This window comes from Cherax quadricarinatus, chromosome 87 (genome assembly GCF_038502225.1).
Source record: "Cherax quadricarinatus isolate ZL_2023a chromosome 87, ASM3850222v1, whole genome shotgun sequence".
Classification (NCBI taxonomy): Eukaryota; Metazoa; Arthropoda; class Malacostraca; order Decapoda; family Parastacidae; genus Cherax; species Cherax quadricarinatus.
This window is the reverse complement of record NC_091378.1, coordinates 15891246-15912613: the sequence shown is the minus strand read 5'-3', so window position 1 is coordinate 15912613 and position 21368 is coordinate 15891246. Positions and strand designations below refer to the sequence as shown.

The window sequence follows — 21368 nt, the reverse complement described above, 5'->3', positions numbered from 1 at the left end:
ACAGAGAAGTTCTCTGCCGAGCTAGCTAGCATTATCTCTGAGGGTTATGTTTAATGCTGAGTGAGACACGTTTGTTCCGGAAGATGCTAGCTGAAACATATGTCTCTCATACAAGAGAAAAGCGCTCCTGGATTCCAGGTGGCAAAAGGTCGTTCCATCTTGATTCTTTGCGGTAATGCATCAGGAGAATTTTAACGTAAGACCTTGCTTCTTTATGGTTCCTAGAGTCCCCCTTGTTTAAAAAGGAAAAGGCAAAAACATATGCCTGGTATTGGGAAGTACAACGCCATGGCATGAGCGAGGATTTCTTCACAGAGTGAAGTGAGGATGTTCCTGTCCCTGAGAAAATATTGCCTTCAGGGGTTCTCCTCGTCCTTGATAACTGTCGTAGTCATCCTCAACTCTTGGAGGATTTGAAGCCAGATCACAAGACTGTATTTTTTTTTTGTCACTAAATGCGACATCCATGATACAACCACTGGATTGAAGAGTTATCAGAAAACATAAGTGCCAGTATACACGCAGTGTGGTACATCAACAACTGGCAACAGATGAGTGCCAGTGTGTTGACGCAAATTGAACACTGCAGATACACTCCCTTATGTGAAAAGAACATGGGATCATCTACCAAGATCAACAGTAAACGTTGGTTGCAGAAAAATATAGCCTAGAGTTGTGAGTTATTTATCTGGTTTTACCATCAGTGTAAAGCCAAGGAAAATGTAGAACTGGAAAGCAGAGAACCATGTGAGTAATTTGAAGATATGAAGCCGGATGACATCAATGAATACTTGGAAGATGATGACGAGGAACCAACTGTAGAGGAAATGTTTACTGTTAGTAAAGTTGCAAAGTTGTTTATTGAAAAGTAACACGACTCATGTCGACGAACCACTGCTGTGAAGACTGATCGTTTGTTGTATAAAGAACCGCAGGGTAAAACAAACCAGTATCCTATGACTGAGTACCTTTGTTCTACACTATAACAGTGAACTGACGAAGGTGTATCATCACAAGACCCAAGCCATCATACTTTATTATACCTGTGTGTGTGTGTGTGTGTGTGTGTGTGTGTGTGTGTGTGTGTGTGTGTGTGTGTGTGTGTGTGTGTGTGTGTGTTTGTGTGTACTCACCTAGTTGTACTCACCTAGTTGAGGTTGCGGGTGTCGAGTCCAAGCTCCTGGCCCCGCCTCTTCACTGATCGCTACTAGGTCATTCTCCCTGAACCGTGAGCTTTATTATACCTCTGCTTAAAGCTATGTATGGATCCTGCCTCCACTACATCGCTTCCCAAACTATTCCACTTACTGACTACTCTGTGGCTCAAGAAATACTTCCTAACATCCCTGTGATTCATCTGTGTCTTCAACTTCCAACTGTGTCCCCTTGTTACTGTGTCCAATCTCTGGAACATCCTGTCTTTGTCCACCTTGTCAATTCCTCTCAGTATTTTGTATGTCGTTATCATGTCCCCCCTATCTCGCCTGTCCTCCAGTGTCGTCAGGTTGATTTCCCTTAACCTCTCCTCGTAGGACATACCTCTTAGCTCTGGGACTAGTCTTGTTGCAAACCTTTGCACTTTCTCTAGTTTCTTTACGTGCTTGGCTAGGTGTGGGTTCCAAACTGGTGTCGCATACTCCAATATGGGCCTAACGTACACGGTGTACAGGGTCCTGAACGATTCCTTATTAAGATTTCGGAATGCTGTTCTGAGGTTTGCTAGGCGCCCATATGCTGCAGCAGTTATTTGGTTGATGTGCGCTTCAGGAGATGTGTCTGGTGTTATACTCACCCCAAGATCTTTTTCCTTGAGTGAGGTTTGTAGTCTCTGGCCCCCTAGACTGTACTCCGTCTGCGGTCTTCTTTGCCCTTCCCCAATCTTCATGACTTTGCACTTGGTGGGATTGAACTCCAGGAGCCAATTGCTGGACCAGGTCTGCAGCCTGTCCAGATCCCTTTGTAGTTCTGCCTGGTCTTCGATCGAGTGAATTCTTCTCATCAACTTCACGTCATCTGCAAACAGGGACACCTCAGAGTCTATTCCTTCCGTCATGTCGTTCACAAATACCAGAAACAGCACTGGTCCTAGGACTGACCCCTGTGGGACCCCGCTGGTCACAGGTGCCCACTCTGACACCTCGCCACGTACCATGACTCGCTGCTGTCTTCCTGACAAGTATTCCCTGATCCATTGTAGTGCCTAATCCCTGTTATCCCTGCTTGGTCCTCCAGATTTGCACCAATCTCTTGTGTGGAACTGTGTCAAACGCCTTCTTGCAGTCCAAGAATATGCAATCCACCCACCCCTCCCCCTCTTGTCTTACTGCTGTCACCATGTCATAGAACTCCAGTAGGTTTGTGACACAGGATTTCCAGTCCCTGAAACCAAGTTGGCTGCTGTTGATGAGATCATTCCTTTCTAGGTGTTCCACCACTCTTCTCCTGATAATCTTCTCCATGATTTTGCATACTATACATGTCAGTGACACTGGTCTGTAGTTTAATGCTTCATGTCTGTCTCCTTTTTTAAAGATTGGGACTACATTTGCTGTCTTCCATGCCTCAGGCAATCTCCCTGTTTCGATAGATGTATTGAATATTGTTGTTAGGGGTACACATAGCACCTCTGCTCCCTCTCTCAATACCCATGGGGAGATGTTATCTGGCCCCATTGCCTTTGAGGTATCTAGCTCACTCAGAAGCCTCTTCACTTCTTCCTCGGTTGTGTGCACTGTGTCCAGCACATGGTGGTGTGCCCCACCTCTCTGTCTTTCTGGAGCCCCTTCTGTCTCCTCTGTGAACACTTCTTTGAATCTCTTGTTGAGTTCCTCACATACTTCACGGTCATTTCTTGTTGTCTCTCCTCCTTCCTTCCTTAGCCTGATTACCTGGTCCTTGACTGTTGTTTTCCTCCTGATGTGGCTGTACAACAGTTTCGGGTCAGATTTGGCTTTCGCTGCTATGTCATTTTCATATTGTCTTTGGGCCTCCCTTCTTATCTGTGCATATTCGTTTCTGGCTCTACGACTGCTCTCCTTATTCTCCTGGGTCCTTTGCCTTCTATATTTCTTCCATTCCCTAGCACACTTGGTTTTTGCCTCCCTGCACCTTTGGGTAAACCATGGGCTCATCCTGGCTTTTTCATTATTCCTGTTACCCTTGGGTACAAACCTCTCCTCAGCCTCCTTGCATTTTGTTGCTACATATTCCATCATCTCATTAACTGGCTTCCCTGGCAGTTCTCTGTCCCACTGAACCCCGTTCAGGAAGTTCCTCATTCCTGTGTAGTCCCCTTTCTTGTAGTTTGACTTCATTCGTCCTGGCCTTCCTGCTTCTCCCTCCACTTGTAGCTCTACTGTGTATTCGAAGCTTAATACCACATGGTCACTGGCCCCAAGGGGTCTTTCATATGTGATGTCCTCGATATCTGCACTACTCAAGGTGAATACTAAGTCCAGCCTTGCTGGTTCATCCTCTCCTCTCTCTCTTGTAGTGTCCCTTACGTGTTGGTACATGAAGTTTTCCAGTACCACCTCCATCATCTTAGCCCTCCATGTATCTTGGCCCCCATGCGGGTCCAAGTTCTCCCAATCGATCTCCTTGTGGTTAAAGTCACCCATGATCAGGAGCTTTGCCCTGCATGCATGAGCTGTTCTGGCCACTCTAGCCAGTGTGTCAACCATCGCTCTATTGCTCTCGTCGTACTCTTGCCTTGGCCTCCTGCTGTTCTGTGGTGGGTTATACATCACTGCTATTACCACCTTGGGACCTCCAGAGTGAAGGGTTCCCACTATGTAATCACTTTCTTCTCCGCTGTCTCCTCTCTCCAGCTCATCAAAATTCCAGCGATTTTTGATCAGCAATGCCACTCCTCCACCCCCCCTGTTCCCTCTGTCTTTCCTCAGGATTTGTATCCCGTTGGAAAGATGGCATCTGTTATCATACCTGTAAGCTTGGTTTCTGTGAGAGCTATGATGTCCGGTGATGCCTCTTTGACTCTTTCATGCCACTCCTCCCACTTATTTGTTATTCCATCAGCAGTTTCCTTTCCAACACTGTGGTTTGGGGGGCCTGTGAGGGTGGGAGACCTAGCAGCATACTGTGGGATTCTATAGCTCGGTGTTGGATGGAGGCTGTGGGTATGGATTGTAGTGTGTGTTGGGATGGTGTGATAGATTGTATGGTTCTGAGAATAGTTGTGTGTGTGCTTGCCCTTGCTGTTCTGTTCTGCTCTGACTGACCTCTGCTGGTTCCATCCTTGTCTCTTTTCCTAGCTCCTTTCGCTTTTTTTGTCCTCTCCCTCAGCTGCTGTCATTCTGATTGTGTTCTGTCTCTGTCTAGGAACACCTTCTTGTACTCTTCCGAGTATTTCAACCGTGGTTGTTCTTGGAGGATCCTGTTCCGCACTGTTTCTGTCCTGAGAATCGGCTTGATTGGTCGGTTTCTCCCCTTCGAGTACCCCCCTATTCTCTGAAAATTTACAGTCTCGTCCATCTCTTCACCTATTTCCATGATGATTTTCTCAGTCTCCTTTCTTTCTTCCTGCTGCCTTTCAGTGTGTGTCCTTTCCTGTCTCTCCTGAAGCCCATGGATAAACACTGATTTTGCCCTTTCCTCCTCCCATTGCCTCACCCTCTGTGACTATGGATCCTGCCTGTATGTGGTCAGTTTCTCCCTTGATTTTTCTAGTGGCTCTTGATAGCATGGTTGTGCCTCAGCATTCGACCTATCACCCTCTCCATCTGCACCCAGCTGTTCTTCCCTTTCACTCCTTGGCCCTCCTTGGCAGGCTGATATGACCTTAGCATAATTCATAATTCCTTCCTTCCTGTTCGGCCTCGCAGCTTCACATGCTGTGTCTTCTCTGGTCACTGCCCCTGTAACTCGCTTCAGCCTATTTATCTCAACTTCTAGAACCCTTATCTTGGCTACTGTAGTTTCGACTTGTGCCTCCCAATTCTTTGTCTCCTTCTCCAACCTCTTTTCCAATTTCACAGAGAGCTCTTTCTCCATTTTTTCAGAAAGCTCTCCTAATTTTCTCTCCCACTCTTGTTCCATCCTTTTCCACTGCTCCTCCATCCACTCCTCCCTACCAGAACCATTCTCATCTGATCCTTGGTTCCTGTGAGTCCCCACCATATTTTTTTTTTTTTGTGAGAGAAGAGAGAAAGGAAAGGTAGAAGGAGAGAGAGAGAGGGGAAGAGTGAGAAGGGAAAGGGGGGGAGAGAGTGTGAGAGAGGGAAAGAGAAAGAAGGGAATGGAAGGAGAGGGGGAGAGTGAGAAGGGAAAAATGGGGAAGAGATGGAGAGAGAGAGAGAAAGAGAAGGGAAGGTGTGTGTGTGTGTGTGTGTGTGTGTGTGTGTGTGTGTACGTACTCGCCTAATTGTGGTTGCGGGGGCGAGTCATAGCTCCTGGCCCCGCCTCCTCACTGGTCGCTACTAGGTCCACTCTTCCTGCTCCACGAGCTTTATCATACCTCTTCTTAAAGCTATGTATGGATCCTGCCTCCACTATATCACTCTCCAAACTATTCCACTTCCTGACAACTCTGTGACTGAAGGAATAATTCCTAACATCCTTGTGTCCCCTTGTTGCTGTGTCCATCTCTGGAACATTCTGACTCTGTCCACCTTGTCAATTCATCTCAGTATTTTATATGTCCTTATCATGTCCCCCTCTCCCCTCTCATTTTTGTAATTCTTCTGCGCCTCTTTTTTTCACGCATATTAAAAGACGCTGAATCAGACGGCGAAAATCTAATAATTAAATTTTAAACTTTAATTCTGGCAAAACTTTGAACATCATAATGAGTCGGCGATTTACTTAGAAGATTCTCCTTTTCAAAAGACTTTTTCAAGTGCCATTTATAGCCTATGAGTTAATAGGAAGTAATGTAAATTAAGAAGAAACTTAGATTATTAATGTTTAGTAATATTTTTTATTTTGGCTTTCACAACAATTGGTCTTCTCAGTGATTGACTTCTCTTAACTCAGTTTGTAAGATCATTACTTCGGTGATTATTTGTTTCTGCTCACATGTGAGGGAACAATGTATTGTTTACAGTGTTCCTCTCTCTCTCTCTCTCTCTCTCTCTCTCTCTCTCTCTCTCTCTCTCTCTATCTATCTATCTATCTATCTATCTATCTATCTATATCTATTATCTATATCTATATCTATATCTATATCTATCTATCTATCTATCTATCTATCTATCTATCTCTCTCTCTCTCTCTCTCTCTCTCTCTCTCTCTCTCTCTCTCTCTCTCTCTCTGGCAGTTCTGGAACACTGGTTTGCTGCACAGTGTTTCTTTCCACTCCTCTCTCAATACGAGAACACTGTTATAAGATAGTGTTCTCTCAGTACGAGAACACTGTTATAAGATAGTGTTCTCTCAGTACGAGAACACTGTTATAAGATAGTGTTCTCTCAGTACGAGAACACTGTTATAAGATAGTGTTCTCTCAGTACGAGAACACTGTTATAAGATAGTGTTCTCTCAGTACAAGAACACTGTTATAAGATAGTGTTCTCTCAGTACGAGAACAGTTATAAAACTGTTCCTCTCTCACAGTGCGAGAACACTACTGTAAAGCAGTGTTCCTCTCCCACAGTAGGAGAACATGGTGGCCCGGTGGCCTGGTGGCTAAAGCTCCCGCTTCACACACGGAGGGCCCGGGTTCGATTCCCGGCGGGTGGAAACATTTCGACACGTTTCCTTACACCTGTTGTCCTGTTCACCTAGCAGCAAATAGGTACCTGGGTGTTAGTCGACTGGTGTGGGTCGCATCCTGGGGGACAAGATTAAGGACCCCAATGGAAATAAGTTAGACAGTCCTCGATGACACACTGACTTTCTTGGGTTATCCTGGGTGGCTAACCCTCCGGGGTTAAAAATCCGAACGAAATCTTATCTTATCTAACACTGCTCCACTGTATGGGAACACTGTTGTAATACAGTGTTTCTTTCACACTGCGGGTATTGTATTATATTTTACAGTGTTGCATTCTTCTTACATTATATTATACAGAGTTTTTCTCTGAAGGTGTGGAGAAACACTGCTTCTGAAGGTGTGCAGAAACACTGCTTCTGAAGGTGTGCAGAAACACTGCTTCTGAAGGTGTGCAGAAACACTGCTTCTGAAGGTGTGGAGAAACACTGCTTCTGAAGGTGTGCAGAAACACTGCTTCTGAAGGTGTGCAGAAACACTGCTTCTGAAGGTGTGCAGAAACACTGCTTCTGAAGGTGTGGAGAAACACTGCTTCTGAAGGTGTGCAGAAACACTGCTTCTGAAGGTGTGGAGAAACACTGTTTCTGAAGGTGTGCAGAAACACTGCTTCTGAAGGTGTGGAGAAACACTGTTTCTGAAGGTGTGCAGAAACACTGTTTCTGAAGGTGTGGAGAAACACTGCTTCTGAAGGTGTGCAGAAACACTGTTTCTGAAGGTGTGGAGAAACACTGCTTCTGAAGGTGTGCAGAAACACTGTTTCTGAAGGTGTGGAGAAACACTGCTTCTGAAGGTGTGCAGAAACACTGTTTCTGGGTACAGATATCCTCTCTTCTCTAACACCGAAACACTACATCGTTGGGTCTCGGAGGCTTTGGTCAAACTCAATATACTTAATAGGTAAATGGGCTGCAGCCTCCTAACTCAACTAGACCATGGAAATATTGTTGGTGATGCTGCTCTCTGCTCTCAGCTGATGGGCATCATTCTTTTAGGATTTAGTGCTGGGTCTAGGGAAACAGAATTACATGTTATCATATTTACATTTTCTGGTGAGTGAGTGTGAGTGCGTGTGTGTGTGTGTGTGTGTGTGTGTGTGTGTGTGTGTGTGTGTGTGTGTGTGTGTGTGTGTGTGTGTGTGTGTGTAAAACTACCACACGAGGTGATGAATGATAGTTCTAGGCCTTTTATGTTCCAACACTTCCTCAAGAGCTTGCAATGTTGCGGAAGGAATAGAGATTCCGCGCACATGAATGAGAATGTCTGCTACTAGAAGACAGATCGAGGGTAGCAGCAGGTGGTGCATGGTACTAGAAGAGAGCCCGAGGGTAGCAGCAGGTGGTGCATGGTACTAGAAGAGAGCCCGAGGGTAGCAGCAGGTGGTGCATGGTACTAGAAGAGAGCCCGAGGGTAGCAGCAGGTGGTGCATGGTACTAGAAGAGAGCCCGAGGGTAGCAGCAGGTGGTGCATGGTACTAGAAGAGAGCCCGAGGGTAGCAGCAGGTGGTGCATGGTACTAATACCAGGTGCCAGAAGTTGAAGGAGTATATTAAGAACCAGTAGGAACCGACAGTCCAGTCGGTCATATGTTTGCATACATTGTACGGGGTCACATCAATGCTTCCCACAGATCAACAATGACAGCTAGAGTGAATATGTTCTTCTGAGACCTAGAACACCTCATGATGCTTTAACATCAGCTGTTTAAAGTATTGCACGGTATAACACACCAAAGAACATTACGGAATTTTTCACTTATTCCAGTAAAACCACTGAATTCTGTCCAAAATGAAAATAAAAGGAACCCAATGGAAGTAAGTCACTTATGAGTTATTCTAATAATAATAATGTCTGCCAGTACATGTACAAGGTATACAGATCATAGCTGACATCAATAACATACTACTATATAGAAAGCCACTTGATAAATTAGACACATGTGCAACTCTTGGGTATCTTTATTGATACCCAAGAGTTGCACATGTGTCTAATTTATCAACATGTCGGTTCTCTGAACCATTCATTTACAAAGAAAGCCACTTGTTATGCGGAGCATTTCCCGCAAATTAGGTCAGATTTGTCCCAGGATGCGACCCACACCAGTCGACTTAACACCCAGGTACCCATTGTAATGGGTACCATGCATCAGAAATAATTAATTACTTATGGGTGAACTTGGGCAACGAGTGTAGGGAAACACGTTCAGTGTTTATACCCTTACTTTACTACATTCATACATACATGCGTATACACACGCCAAATTCAAGTGTCAGGGTCAGGAGAGACATGATAACGACATATAAAATACTGCGTGGAATAGAGAAGGTGGACAGAGACAGGATGTTCCAGAGATGGGACCCAGAAACAAAGGGTCACAATTGAAAGTTGAAGACTCATCTGAGTCAAAGGGAGGTTAGGAAGTATTTCTTCAGCCACAGAGTTGTTAGGAAGTGGAATAGTCTGCCAAGTGATGCAGTAGAGGCAGGAGCCGTACATAGTTTTAAGACGAGGTATGATAAAGCTCATGGAGCAGGGAGAGGGAGGATCCAGTAGCGGTCAGTGAAGAGGCGGGTCCAGGAGCTGAGTCTCGACCCCTGCAACCACAATTAGGTGAGTACATACATACACTGAAACATACATCCGTATCTATAATACGACAGGACTAGCGACATTAATATTCCATGTATGTTGTCAACGTTACTTAAAAACCAATGCCCCTGCCATAATTATTCATAAAACTTAAAAAAAAAACAGAGTTTAAAACGACTGTATTTTCCCTGGGTTGCGTGTGTTTTGAAGTCTGTGGATGTGTTCTGTTTTGGGTAATTGTCCAGCCGGCTTCGTCTTGTGTGGAGAAGCCGATGTCGATATTTTATTCCTGGAGTCTGTTAGGTAAGACACATATGCAACAGTTAGACAACTTTATTCCGAAACGTTTCGCCTACACAGTAGGTGATGGACTGATTACATCGTCTTCACATCTCTACTGTTCCTGCCTACTTTCTGTATTCGACTGAAGAAGCCTACTGTGTAGGCGAAACGTTTCGGAATAAAGTTGTCTAACTGTTGCATATGTGTCTTACCTAACAACCTGTCGGTATTGTATACCATTTTGATGTTCATCCTGGAGTCTACCTGGAGGACATTCCGGGAATCAACGCCCCGGCGGCTCGGTCCACGACCAGGCCTCACGGTGGATCAGGGCCTGATCAACTAGGCTGTTACTGCTGGCTGCACGTAGTCCAACGTACTAACCACAGCCCGGCTGATCCGGCTAGTAAACATTAAAGCTAATCTTTACTCGTGTTAATTGTACATTCTGACATAGTTCGGAATATATAATTAACTGTCAGAATTTCTTGCTTGAATATCACTTTAAAAATCCCTTCCAATCTGTGACCTTAAATCTTAAATTATATATACGGTACAGTTATAGAAACTAAAACGTTGTGTAGTTTTAAAAATACGTTGGATATATACATGAGTGAGTGTGAGTTGGACCTGACTAGCTTGTGCTACTAGGTCACATGCCGTGCTCCTTAAGTGAATGTGACGTGACCTAACTAGGTTAGAGCATTGGCTTAAGCCTAGGAGACCTGCCTCGCATGGGCCAGTAGGCCTGCTGCAGTGTTCCTTCTTTCTTATGTTCTTATATACGGAAAGTGTCCCATTTTTTGGTTTTCTAATTTCCTGGTGTTTTAAACGATCATACCATTAATTTTTTCTTCTTCAAAATATACAAGAATAATAAAATGTGTGAAAAAGTAATTATAACAAATTTAAAATAAACTAATTGAATTACTGAAGAGGAACGAAATGACTGGAATAACATAGAGGATAATGAACATCAAAATGGTATAAAATACCGACAGGTTGGTAGGTAAGACACATACGCAACAGTTAGACAACTTTATTCCGAAACGTTTCGCCTACACAGTAGGCTTCTTCAGTCGAATACAGAAATTAGGCAGGAACAGTAGAGAAGTGAAGACGATGTAATCAGTCCATCACCCTTGAAGTCGTAGAATTTGAGGTTGTCAGTCCCTCAGCCTGTCGCTTGATCTTCAGATAGTTCCTGACTATGGAACTGAACTTCTCCAGGCCGAGGGACTGACAACCTCAAATTCTACGACTACAAGGGTGATGGTCTGATTACATCGTCTTCACTTCTCTACTGTTCCTGCCTAATTTCTGTATTCGACTGAAGAAGCCTACTGTGTAGGCGAAACGTTTCGGAATAAAGTTGCCTAACTGTTGCCTTTGTGTCTTACCTACCATAGAGGATAATAATGAGATGGGTAGGATAACGTGGCTGGAATAACATGAACGATGAGATTAGTGATGCAGTAACGATGATAGGATAACTGTAATGATAAACTGAGTGGAGATGTAGTAACAGGATAACAGGAGTGGTAATGAAACAATATTGATAACAAGACTTGATAAGTCTTGTTATCAATATTGTTAAAACAGGAGTGAAGAAACCATACCCCCGGCCGGGATTGAACCCGCGGTCAGAGAGTCTCAAAACTCCAGCCCGTCGCGTTAGCCACTAGACCAGCTAGCCACAATAAGATTCATCCAACTAGGTATATTTCTACACCATAGGAAAGTTAGCACAGGCACCTCTGTGACCACAAATGCGACGGGCTGGAGTTTTGAGACTCTATGACCGCGGGTTCAATCCCGGCCGGGGGTATGGTTTGTTTGCAATCGTGTCATTACGATTTCTTGAGTCAGGAGTGAAGAAGTCGTGGTGGTGATCACTTGAGAAGAATAGTGGAGATATGGTCACTGGATTTATGATGATGAGATAACGTTACGCCACACAGTAGCTTCATCAGTCCATACAAAGGAGAATGGTCAAGAACAGGATAAGTTTGAGGTAATCAGTCCCTCAGTCTTGAGTCGATGTAATCAGTCTATGTAATCAGTCCTTATAACATATCTGGAGTAGCATAATGTGAATAGCTTTCCAGTGATAACATTACAGGTGTTGTGGTGTAACCTCGAGTGGATGACTGATTCTTAAGATGAAAAAACATTAAATAACAAAAAGGCACAATACCGTGACTGGAACGATACACAAATAACCCGCACATAAAAGAGAGAAGCTTACGACGACGTTTCGATCCGGTGGGGATGGCCGGGTGTCGTGCGTGTGTCATTTCATCCTGTCGGTATTATATACAATTCTTGTACTACTACTATTACTACTACTACTACCTCCACCTCTTCCTGCCTATATATAGCCGTCCTGCTCCACCTCTGTTAGTGTGACTTTGTCAATGGTCCAAGTCGGACCGAAACGTCGTCGTAAGCTTCTCTCTTTTATGTGCGGGTTATTTGTGTATGAAAAAACATTATGAATAATATAGGTGGTTATGCCAAATTAGTAAAGAATTGAATAATCTTCAGTTTTTTCATGCGATATTAAATTACTTATCATAATTATATTATTCTTAGTGTTATTACATGGAATCTAAAGTTCCAGAGTGAAACAGTTTTTGACAGCTCATTTCATTGTTTAAAATTAATTAACAGAGACTGTAGGCTTACCGAAAACAGGAGCAGAGAGGAGTAGCAGAATAAGTAAGACAGTCACTTGCATCAAGCGTTCTATCTTCCTCCATCCAGCTTGACTCTCACGACAAGCTGGCGAGGAAACAGTTCGTCCAGCTGGAGATATGAAGCCAGCTGGAGTGAAATTTAGTTTCCTAGTTGGAGCTTTGATGCCAACTGGAGGCAACATTATTATCCAGGTTGGTGATGGCAGACCAAGTCGCTCTGTGTATGTATTTTTAAGTGACTGGAAGTCCATATTGACCGCTGAGGACTTATATTCATCAAATGAAATGGACATCAGGTGAGTAATGTGCGTCTTTTCTGAGCATTTTGTGCTGTGAAGAGATGCAGAAGTGTTGTAGAGAGAGATACCTGGATTGTTATGGCACGGATATGTCAATATATGTTTTACCGATGTCCTTGAAGTTCTCTTTCGTGGCATGGATGGGCTTTTATTTGCTTTAAGAAGTCTGGGGTCGTGATCGCAGGTGTCGTCATATTGAATGTATCTTGTGGAGGGCGCAAGTGGCTGATGATGCTCCACCCCGGTTAGCATGTCCACTTTAACTCTTCCCTCCATAGGACATACTACACTGTTAGTTATGGACGACACTACCACAGTATCCCTAGTGTGACTAACTCTATCAGTTACCATTATTTTCGTACCATATAAAGTAATTCTCTCTCGGAGTTCGTAATCTAACTTTCCTGCTTCACAACTGACTTTTCTTTCCGTGATAATTGACTTTCCAACTTTTTTGTTTCTCGCTTTTTTCAGTTACTTTAATCACCTTTTTCTTTTCTTTGTATTCCTTTGGTATTAACTGGTTGTTGATGTCTTTCCCTCCGGTGATTATCTCAAAACATTCGCCATATTGGCTAATATTACCGCAAGATGCTGTCATTTGTTGACAGTTTTCAGAACTATAACACCCAGATCATACCGCAAGATGCTGTCATCTGTTGACATTTTTCAGAACTATAACACTCAGATCATACCGCAAGGTGCTGTCATCTGTTGATAGTTTTCAGAACTATAACACTCAGATCATACCGCAAGGTGCTGTCATCTGTTAACAGTTTTCAGAACTATAACACCAGATCATCTCCCTACACTCACTTTTTCTGAGATAATTAAATCACTCTGTTTCACTGTTATCTACGAAACACTGACCAAACACACTTAATGGAGACATATTGTTGATCATATTTCCAAAGTGTGTGTTCAGAATGCACTATACTGTTGCCAGTTAGTAATAGGCTATAAATTTAATACGAATTTTGTAGCAGACTGTGACAGAATTACGAATTACACTCAGGTTGATCGAGTCAAGCCAGAAATCATACCACAATGATTGTAATGGACTCAGCAAACTAGATATTCCGACAGTCCAAGATTTTCATCTTCAATATGTTAGTTTTCTTGCTGTGTCCTGGCAGGCACTTGCTGTTGACACCTGCAACGAGAAAAAAATTGACTTATTACAAGAATACATAAGATGTATTATACAATATGGGGTAACGAAAAGCAACAATACTTGTCTTCACATCGGAGATTCACATTAGAATAAGGAAGAAAAAAAGGAATGAACATACAAACAAGGAAATATAAGAGAGTAAGGGGAAAAAGAGTAATGGAACAACGTGAAGAAGACATAGTAAATAAACAAAGGAAAACAGTAACAATAGAAAGATGAAGGAGCACAGCGTTATAAAGAAACTGTTGAATGGAAGGGAGACGCTGAGAACCACCCATAAATTTACTTCGTAAATTAATGGGACCATATTTTACCTTATACTTGGCACTCGTGGGTCACTGAATCATATTTCACTTATGATGGAATTCACAGTGATATAAACACCAAGTATCCCTCAACTTGACAGTAATAATATACATTTTACGGGTAAATCTGAAGATCAACATGAGCTGAGATATATATATATATATATATATATATATATATATATATATATATATATATATATATATATATATATATATATATATATATATATGCAAAACAACCACTCTGAAAGAATAGAGAAATTCCAAGCGCTTTCGTGACTACTCACATTATCAAGGAACTTGATAATGTGAGTAGTCACGAAAGCGCTTGGAATTTCTCTATTCTTTCAGAGTGGTTGTTTTGCATATTCTGAAATCACCTGTTTACTGTGATCTTATTGCATATATATATATATATATATATATATATATATATATATATATATATATATATATATATATATATATATATATATATATATATATGCTACCTAAACACCAGACTGAGCTAAGAGGGACACAAAGCATTTCTGTTACCCTGAAGAGTGAAAAGATCACTGGAGAAAGCAGGGAAAGCAAAGTTCATATATGAATTCAAAGGAAACTGAAAAGGTCATGGAGTAATGGTGCATCAAAGTGTCCGACGACTGTGGGACAGAGAGGAATCTTGAGAATATCAGTGAGTTTACCTTGACCGCAATAGAAGACAAAAAGAACGAGAACAGCTAAAAGTGAGAGTAAGAAGACATTAGAAGAAGGAAACGGAGTGATGGCACCGACAGACAGGAAAGCTCAGCCTCAAAGGGAATTTCAATCATAAATGCTCACAGAACCCCCTCAGCCTCTACCATCCCATACCAGCCAAACATAATAACCATAAACAAACCACACTCTACAGCCCCCACCCACCCAACACTAATACCACCATCACAGCAGCCTTTCATAATTCCCCGCCCTGCCTTCCACACCCCCAGTCTGCACCAATTCCTCTCTTCCCAAAACACATTACTGGAAAGGAAGCTGAAGGTATTGTACACCAATGCAGATGGAATAATATAAAAGATTGTGGAGTGGCAACAACGAATCATTGAGACATCCCCAGGGGGATGATATCAGATGCAATCTTTCAGATCCTGAGGAAAGGTAAGGGGAACAGAGGGGGAGGAGGAGTTGCACTGCTCATCAAAAACCAGTGGAGTTTTGAGGAAATGGGAGGATTGGATAGACTGGATAATAGCTCTGCAGACTGGGGCTCCAAATGCGATGATAGCAGTGATAAACAACACACTCCTGAACAGCAAGAGACCAAGGCAAGAGTACAATGAGAACAATAGAGCAATAGTGTATACACTAGCTGAAGTGGCCAGAAGGGCTCACATGGGGGGAAGGACAAAGTTACTTGTCATGGGGGATTTCATTCACAAGGAGATGGACTAGGAAAACCTAGACTCCTAGAGGAATATCCTCTAGGTTTTCCTAGTCAATCTCCTGTTAGGGATACAACCAGAGAGAGAGAGTGGGGGGGGGAAGATGTTCCAGAAAGACTGGACCTCATATTCACCTTGAACACTTCAGACATAGGGGATATTACACATGAAAGGCCCTTGGTGCTAGTGATCATGTGGTCCAGAGTTTCGAAGACCTTGTTGTTACAAAAAACGCGATTCTAAAAGCTTAGAGATCTCCAGTGAATACTAGAAAGGACTGCCCTTCTAGCATCCAGCCTGTTACTGGGTTTTCGTAACAAGTAGTCAGTATCCTTGTCCAATTATCCATTAAAATTCAGTATTATTCAATAGTGCTTCAGGATTACAACTGGTAGGCTACTAATTAGAGAAATTAAAATTTAATAAATTTATTAATCATTAAGTTGTCTAGAGGTACATTATCAAATTAAATTAATTCAAGCACTCAAAATAAAATCAATCTCTCGAGTTCAACATTATTGTGCTGAAAGCACATATCACATTTATAATTCTTAAGTACCATTTGGTACATTAACATTTAATAAGATATTACAAATATGTACAAGTGTGTATGTATGTAAGTGCTCTAAGTAGTTCGCTATGTCTCACGACTCGACTAGACTTAAACAAGTGACTGACAAAGTCCTCACATAAACTAACTTCTGGACCGACTGGCAACCTGAACAGTCTGCTTGAACAATGAAAAGAATGCTAAGCCCAATAGCCATATAACAAGCGACTGCGACACAATCAGGATCAAGGAGATAATATAATGACACTAAGCAGGGACCATCAGCAGATCCTCCAAAAAAGTTACAAAACTCCTATACTACTGAATCTTAAGTTCAGCATAGGAAAAACCCGACTGTGAAAATACACAGAAACCAGTACAAAATTAGGTCAGAAGCTATAGCTCAGGACCTGAGATGCTCAGAGTGTCTATGTGACACACAACCTCAGTACAACGTCGAAAATCACTAAGTCTATACAATGTTCTGTGAACAGAGTTCTACAGAACTAACAAGAATAATGAGACAGACAATCTGTCCAACCACCAAGCGAGTCTAGAGCAGACTGAATACTTCACGAGAGGTGAGGACACCCCCCCCTCGATCACGTGATAGCCCCGTGGACAGCACAGCTCAGAAGCCGGCAGTATAACGAGCGACAAGTGATAATTACAGTTGTTTGACAATCAAGACTTGAACTGAGCACATATTATGTACATCCTAACAACATAAGTCAAATAACAATATAACAGTCAAATAATAATATAAAGTCATACATTTACGATTTAGCTATTATCGCAAATATAAGCAATATAAAATTATATGAAAAGGTAATATACATTATATATATACATAATAATCATTGTAACCCATTCAGGGGTTGCAACACCCCCCCCCCTAACACGACAGAGGGTCGCACTAGGAGTTGCATTAATGTCTTTCACATTATTTCTGATTACTCATATCAATCTAATTTAATATAAATATTAATCAAAGTCACTCTTGTGCCAAGCACCGCTACAATTTCACAGCGTCCATCACTAGGATATGCCCCTAGTACTAGGGCAGTACACAGTATCGTATCTCTGCATACTCGTGGTTATATACATCAGTGTAGAGACAGGGCACGATGAGGCTCGATCATAGTAGAGGAGACTGCATTCCACTCTTAAGTAGTGGTTGTGGAATGCGAGGCAGTATGAACATCTGAGTTTGAAACAGCTTAAGGTGTGTAGTGAGGGGGGGGGTCTGCGGCAGGACAGTGTTGCGTCACGCAGTACATCACCCGCACCACACTACCCACTCAACACTCAGCTTGTCTCCTCCTCACACAACAATACTGTGAATACATAAATATAATAATTAGACATGACATGAGTATATATAGTTAATATGGGCTGGAGGGATTAAGTTACTTTACTGAATTTGACATAGCAAGTAACAAAAGGTATTTGGGCATAAAATTACGTTAATTTAATGTAACTGATAATTATTAAGGACGAGACAGGGCGTCAGCAATTACATTACAATGACCACTTATGTGTTTTATACTAATAGATTAAGGTTGGATTCTGAGAGCCCACCTCATGATCCTAGCATTTTTACTTTTCATAGTGTTTATGTAGGTGAGTGGATTGTGGTCAGAAAAAACGCTAATTTTAAATGGGGAAGTGCCCAAATACACGTCAAAATGTTCCAAGGACACCACAAGAGCTAGAGCCTCTTTCTCAATAGTGGCATAATTTTTCTGGTGTCGTTTAAGCTTAGATGAATAGTAACATATAGGATGGAGAATATCAGTGGATGTTGACTGTTGGAGCAGCACAGCACCCACTGCATAACTCGCATCTATATGTAAAAAGATGGAAAGATTGAAATTAGGACTCAACACTGGAGCAGAGGAAAGCAGATGCTTCAACCTTTTGAACGAGTCTGAACAATCTCTAGTCCATGTGAACTGAACTTTGCTACTAGAGAACATAGTGAGAGGTGTAGGTGGAGTGTGCTGGCTTGCCTGTCACTTGACACACTTGGCAACGTCGCACATGATCAGCTACTGTTTCCTTCATCTTTGGCCAAGTAAAATGTTTTGCCAGTTTACCGAGTGTCTTCTTGACACCCAAATGTCCTCCTATGGGAATATTGTGAACAAAATCAATGGCTTGTTCACGAAATGTAACTGGTAACACTACGAAATGCTTGACTGTGGTGGAAACACTATCAGCTGACAACTTGCATGTATTTTTCTCCATCAGTACACCGTTACTATAATAGTAACAATTATCGAGATCCTTTGCTTCACTCTCAGTAACTGCTATATCTCTCAGTTTTTCCAGTGACTGATCAACAAACTGATCCTTGATTAAATCATCATGAGTAAGAAATTTAACATCAGTTGTGTCTTGACTAGGTTGATGACCGGGGGGAGTCAGTGTTAATGATCCTGGGCGCAGAGCGTCACTAAACAACATATTCAACCCCAAATCATCGTCATCAACTAACTCAACAGGAGACAAGGATGGTTGTTGAATCTTTGACATAGCTATAGTAATTGCGCTGAGAGGAAATAAAATAGGTTTCTCTTTACAAGCTTCAATGGCATAATTATCATCAGTGTTATTATCAATCACAAGTGGTTCTTTACATATACCAGCATAAAGGATATCGTTCCCTATCAACAAGTCCACTGACCTGATGGGAAATACACCACTGGATATACATACTGAAATATAACCAGTATAATAGCTTGTTTCAATAAAACTTTGTGAAAAGGCACTTTTATAACAGCCCTTCCATAGGCTTCTAACAATACATCTATCTTGCAATAGGTATCGTCAGTTATGGGCAGTACATCTTCTCTTAATAACGTGAGATAACTGCCAGTGTCTCTGAAAGTAACTATCTCAGTTAGATGTGATTCGTCAAATCCTACTTTATCTCTCGAAAAGTAAGGACTCATCGCTGAACGAATCTTTTCGTCAGATACACTTTCTGATGCTAGTCATCTCTTCTGAGTAACATTATCTAAAACAGTAGGATCAGAGGTATTACTAGGATTTTGGTGTCTTTGTTGCTCGGAAGAAGATACGACTTGAGTGGGGGCGCCAGCCGCACGACTGCTTCTCGTATCTCTTTCTAACTTATAGCAATACTCTCTAGCATGTCCTTTTCTGTTACAATATGTACATTTAACTTTCTTCTTCTCGATATCAGATTTCTGTCTAGCCACAGAGACAGATTCAGGATTGTGAGTTTTCCTGGTAAAGGTACGAGAAGATACAGTAGCAGGTAGATCAGTCCGGCAATGAGCAGCTGATTTAGGTTGCCAACTTCTAGGACAATTTTTAGTTACCTTGTTTCTTTGTGTTTTAGTACGTACAAGTTTGTGAGAAATCTCGTAATTGTCTGCTAATGCTGCAGTTTCCAGAATATCTGAGGTAGTATGATTGATCAGATATTCTTGTATGTCAGCAGGCATACAGTTGTTAAACTCTTCGTGTAGTAACAACTGAACAAGACTGTCGTAGTTGTTACACTTGGCAGACCTACACCACCTCTGAAATGCAACTTTTTTCTCACGAGCAAACTCTACACAAGTTTGATCTTGTCGTCGTTGTAACGTACGAAATGCTCTTTGATAACTTACAGGTAACAAGTTATATGTCTAGAATTGTTTGTTTGACAGCGTCATAACTAATGTACTTGGTAAATGGCAAAGCTGCAGTACAGGTTTGAGCTCTTCCCATCAAAGCAGTATGCAACAATGTTGCCCAGTGCTTACGTGGCCAATTCATAGCACGTGCCTGGTTCTCAAACACATCAAAATAGGTGTCTAAGTCACTTTCAAAAAACTTAGGAACCATGGATGCAGCTTTCTGCACATTAAATGTGTCCTGTGATCTATCAGTCTGTTGTCTTCCAAGACGAACATTTTCTCTTTGGAAATCTTCCTCGTTCAATTTCCTCTGTGCCTCTATTTGTGCAGTCTGCAACATAAGGAGGCGTTCAAACTGTTCCTGAGAGATAGGACCAGTAGGTAATGGAGGAGTAAGGAATCTAACGTGGTCTGGACGGTCCTTAGGTCGGACACTTAGTCCAGCCGTCTCTAGAGAGTCTAGATCTTCTGGTCTAGTATAAGTAGATACAGGTGTAGTATACACTGTACTAGCGTGAGGCTTAGTCATACCAGCTATACTCTGTACTATAGTGTCAGTGAAGGAAGGAGCGAGCGAGAACTGATCTACACTAGGCTCAGACACTAGGCTCACTTCTGCTCTAGTTGCTCTTTCTTCTTCATCAAATAGTCATACCTCCTAATTGTGACACTAGACTTTCTGAATCTGAATCATATTCAGTCATCTGTGTATGAGCAGGAAACAATATATCTTTAATTAACGTTCTGACAGTTTCTGCTGTGTAATTCCTGTTATACGTCACACCGAGATATTTGGCTACTTGCCAACACGTCTGAAGTTTTAATGTACTTAACTCAGACAAAGTCAGAGTATCAATTAACTGTTTCACTTTGGCATACATCACGAAAATAAGCGTACTACGAGAGAGTGATTATGGGAAACTATAATCCTAATAGGAATTTTAGTGTTGGTTGTCTTAGAGCTAGAACTCAAACAGTATTTCCATCTCCTTGGATCAAGAGACTCAGTCAGGTACATACATCCACCTGGTATGTTGTACAAGACTAAACTCAAAGTCTTCAGATTAGGAAAGTACTCAAAGTGTTTGATCATAGAAGTACTAGTATGTCAAACTGGACAATTTCTCCAACACCTTGGATCAAGAGCCTCCCGGACAGGCCCCCATTTGTTACAAAAAAACGCGATTCTAAAAGCTTAGAGATCTCCAGTGAATACTAGAAAGGACTGCCCTTCTAGCATCCAGCCTGTTACTGGGTTTTCGTAACAAGTAGTCAGTATCCTTGTCCAATTATCCATTAAAATTCAGTATTATTCAATAGTGCTTCAGGATTACAACTGGTAGGCTACTAATTAGAGAAATTAAAATTTAATAAATTTATTAATCATTAAGTTGTCTAGAGGTATATTATCAAATTAAATTAATTCAAGCAATCAAAATAAAATCAATCTCTCGAGTTCAATATTATTGTGCTGAAAGCACATATCACATTTATAATTCTTAAGTACCGTTTGGTACATTAACATTTAATAAGATATTACAAATATGTACAAGTGTGTATGTAAGTGCTCTAAGTAGTTCGCCATGTCTCACAACTCGACTAGACTTAAACAAGTGACTGACAAAGTCCTCACATAAACTAACTTCTTGACCGACTGGCAA

The 21368-nt window shown here is 41.8% G+C and overlaps 2 protein-coding genes across 2 annotated transcripts in view; one reads left to right on the top strand and one right to left on the bottom strand.

Annotated features, from left to right (window-relative positions):
* The window catches only part of LOC128703821 (uncharacterized), a 102460-nt gene extending 88716 nt beyond the window's left edge, over positions 1–13744 (bottom strand). The window contains exon 1 of the mRNA XM_070103764.1: positions 12286–13744. Coding sequence (XP_069959865.1) covers positions 12286–12946 — 661 coding nt within the window. The 5' untranslated portion in view covers positions 12947–13744. The remainder of the gene's footprint in view (positions 1–12285) is intronic.
* The window catches only part of LOC128703822 (lachesin), a 1052338-nt gene that overhangs the window by 638383 nt on the left and 392587 nt on the right, over positions 1–21368 (top strand). The gene's annotated exons all lie outside the window — the stretch shown is intronic.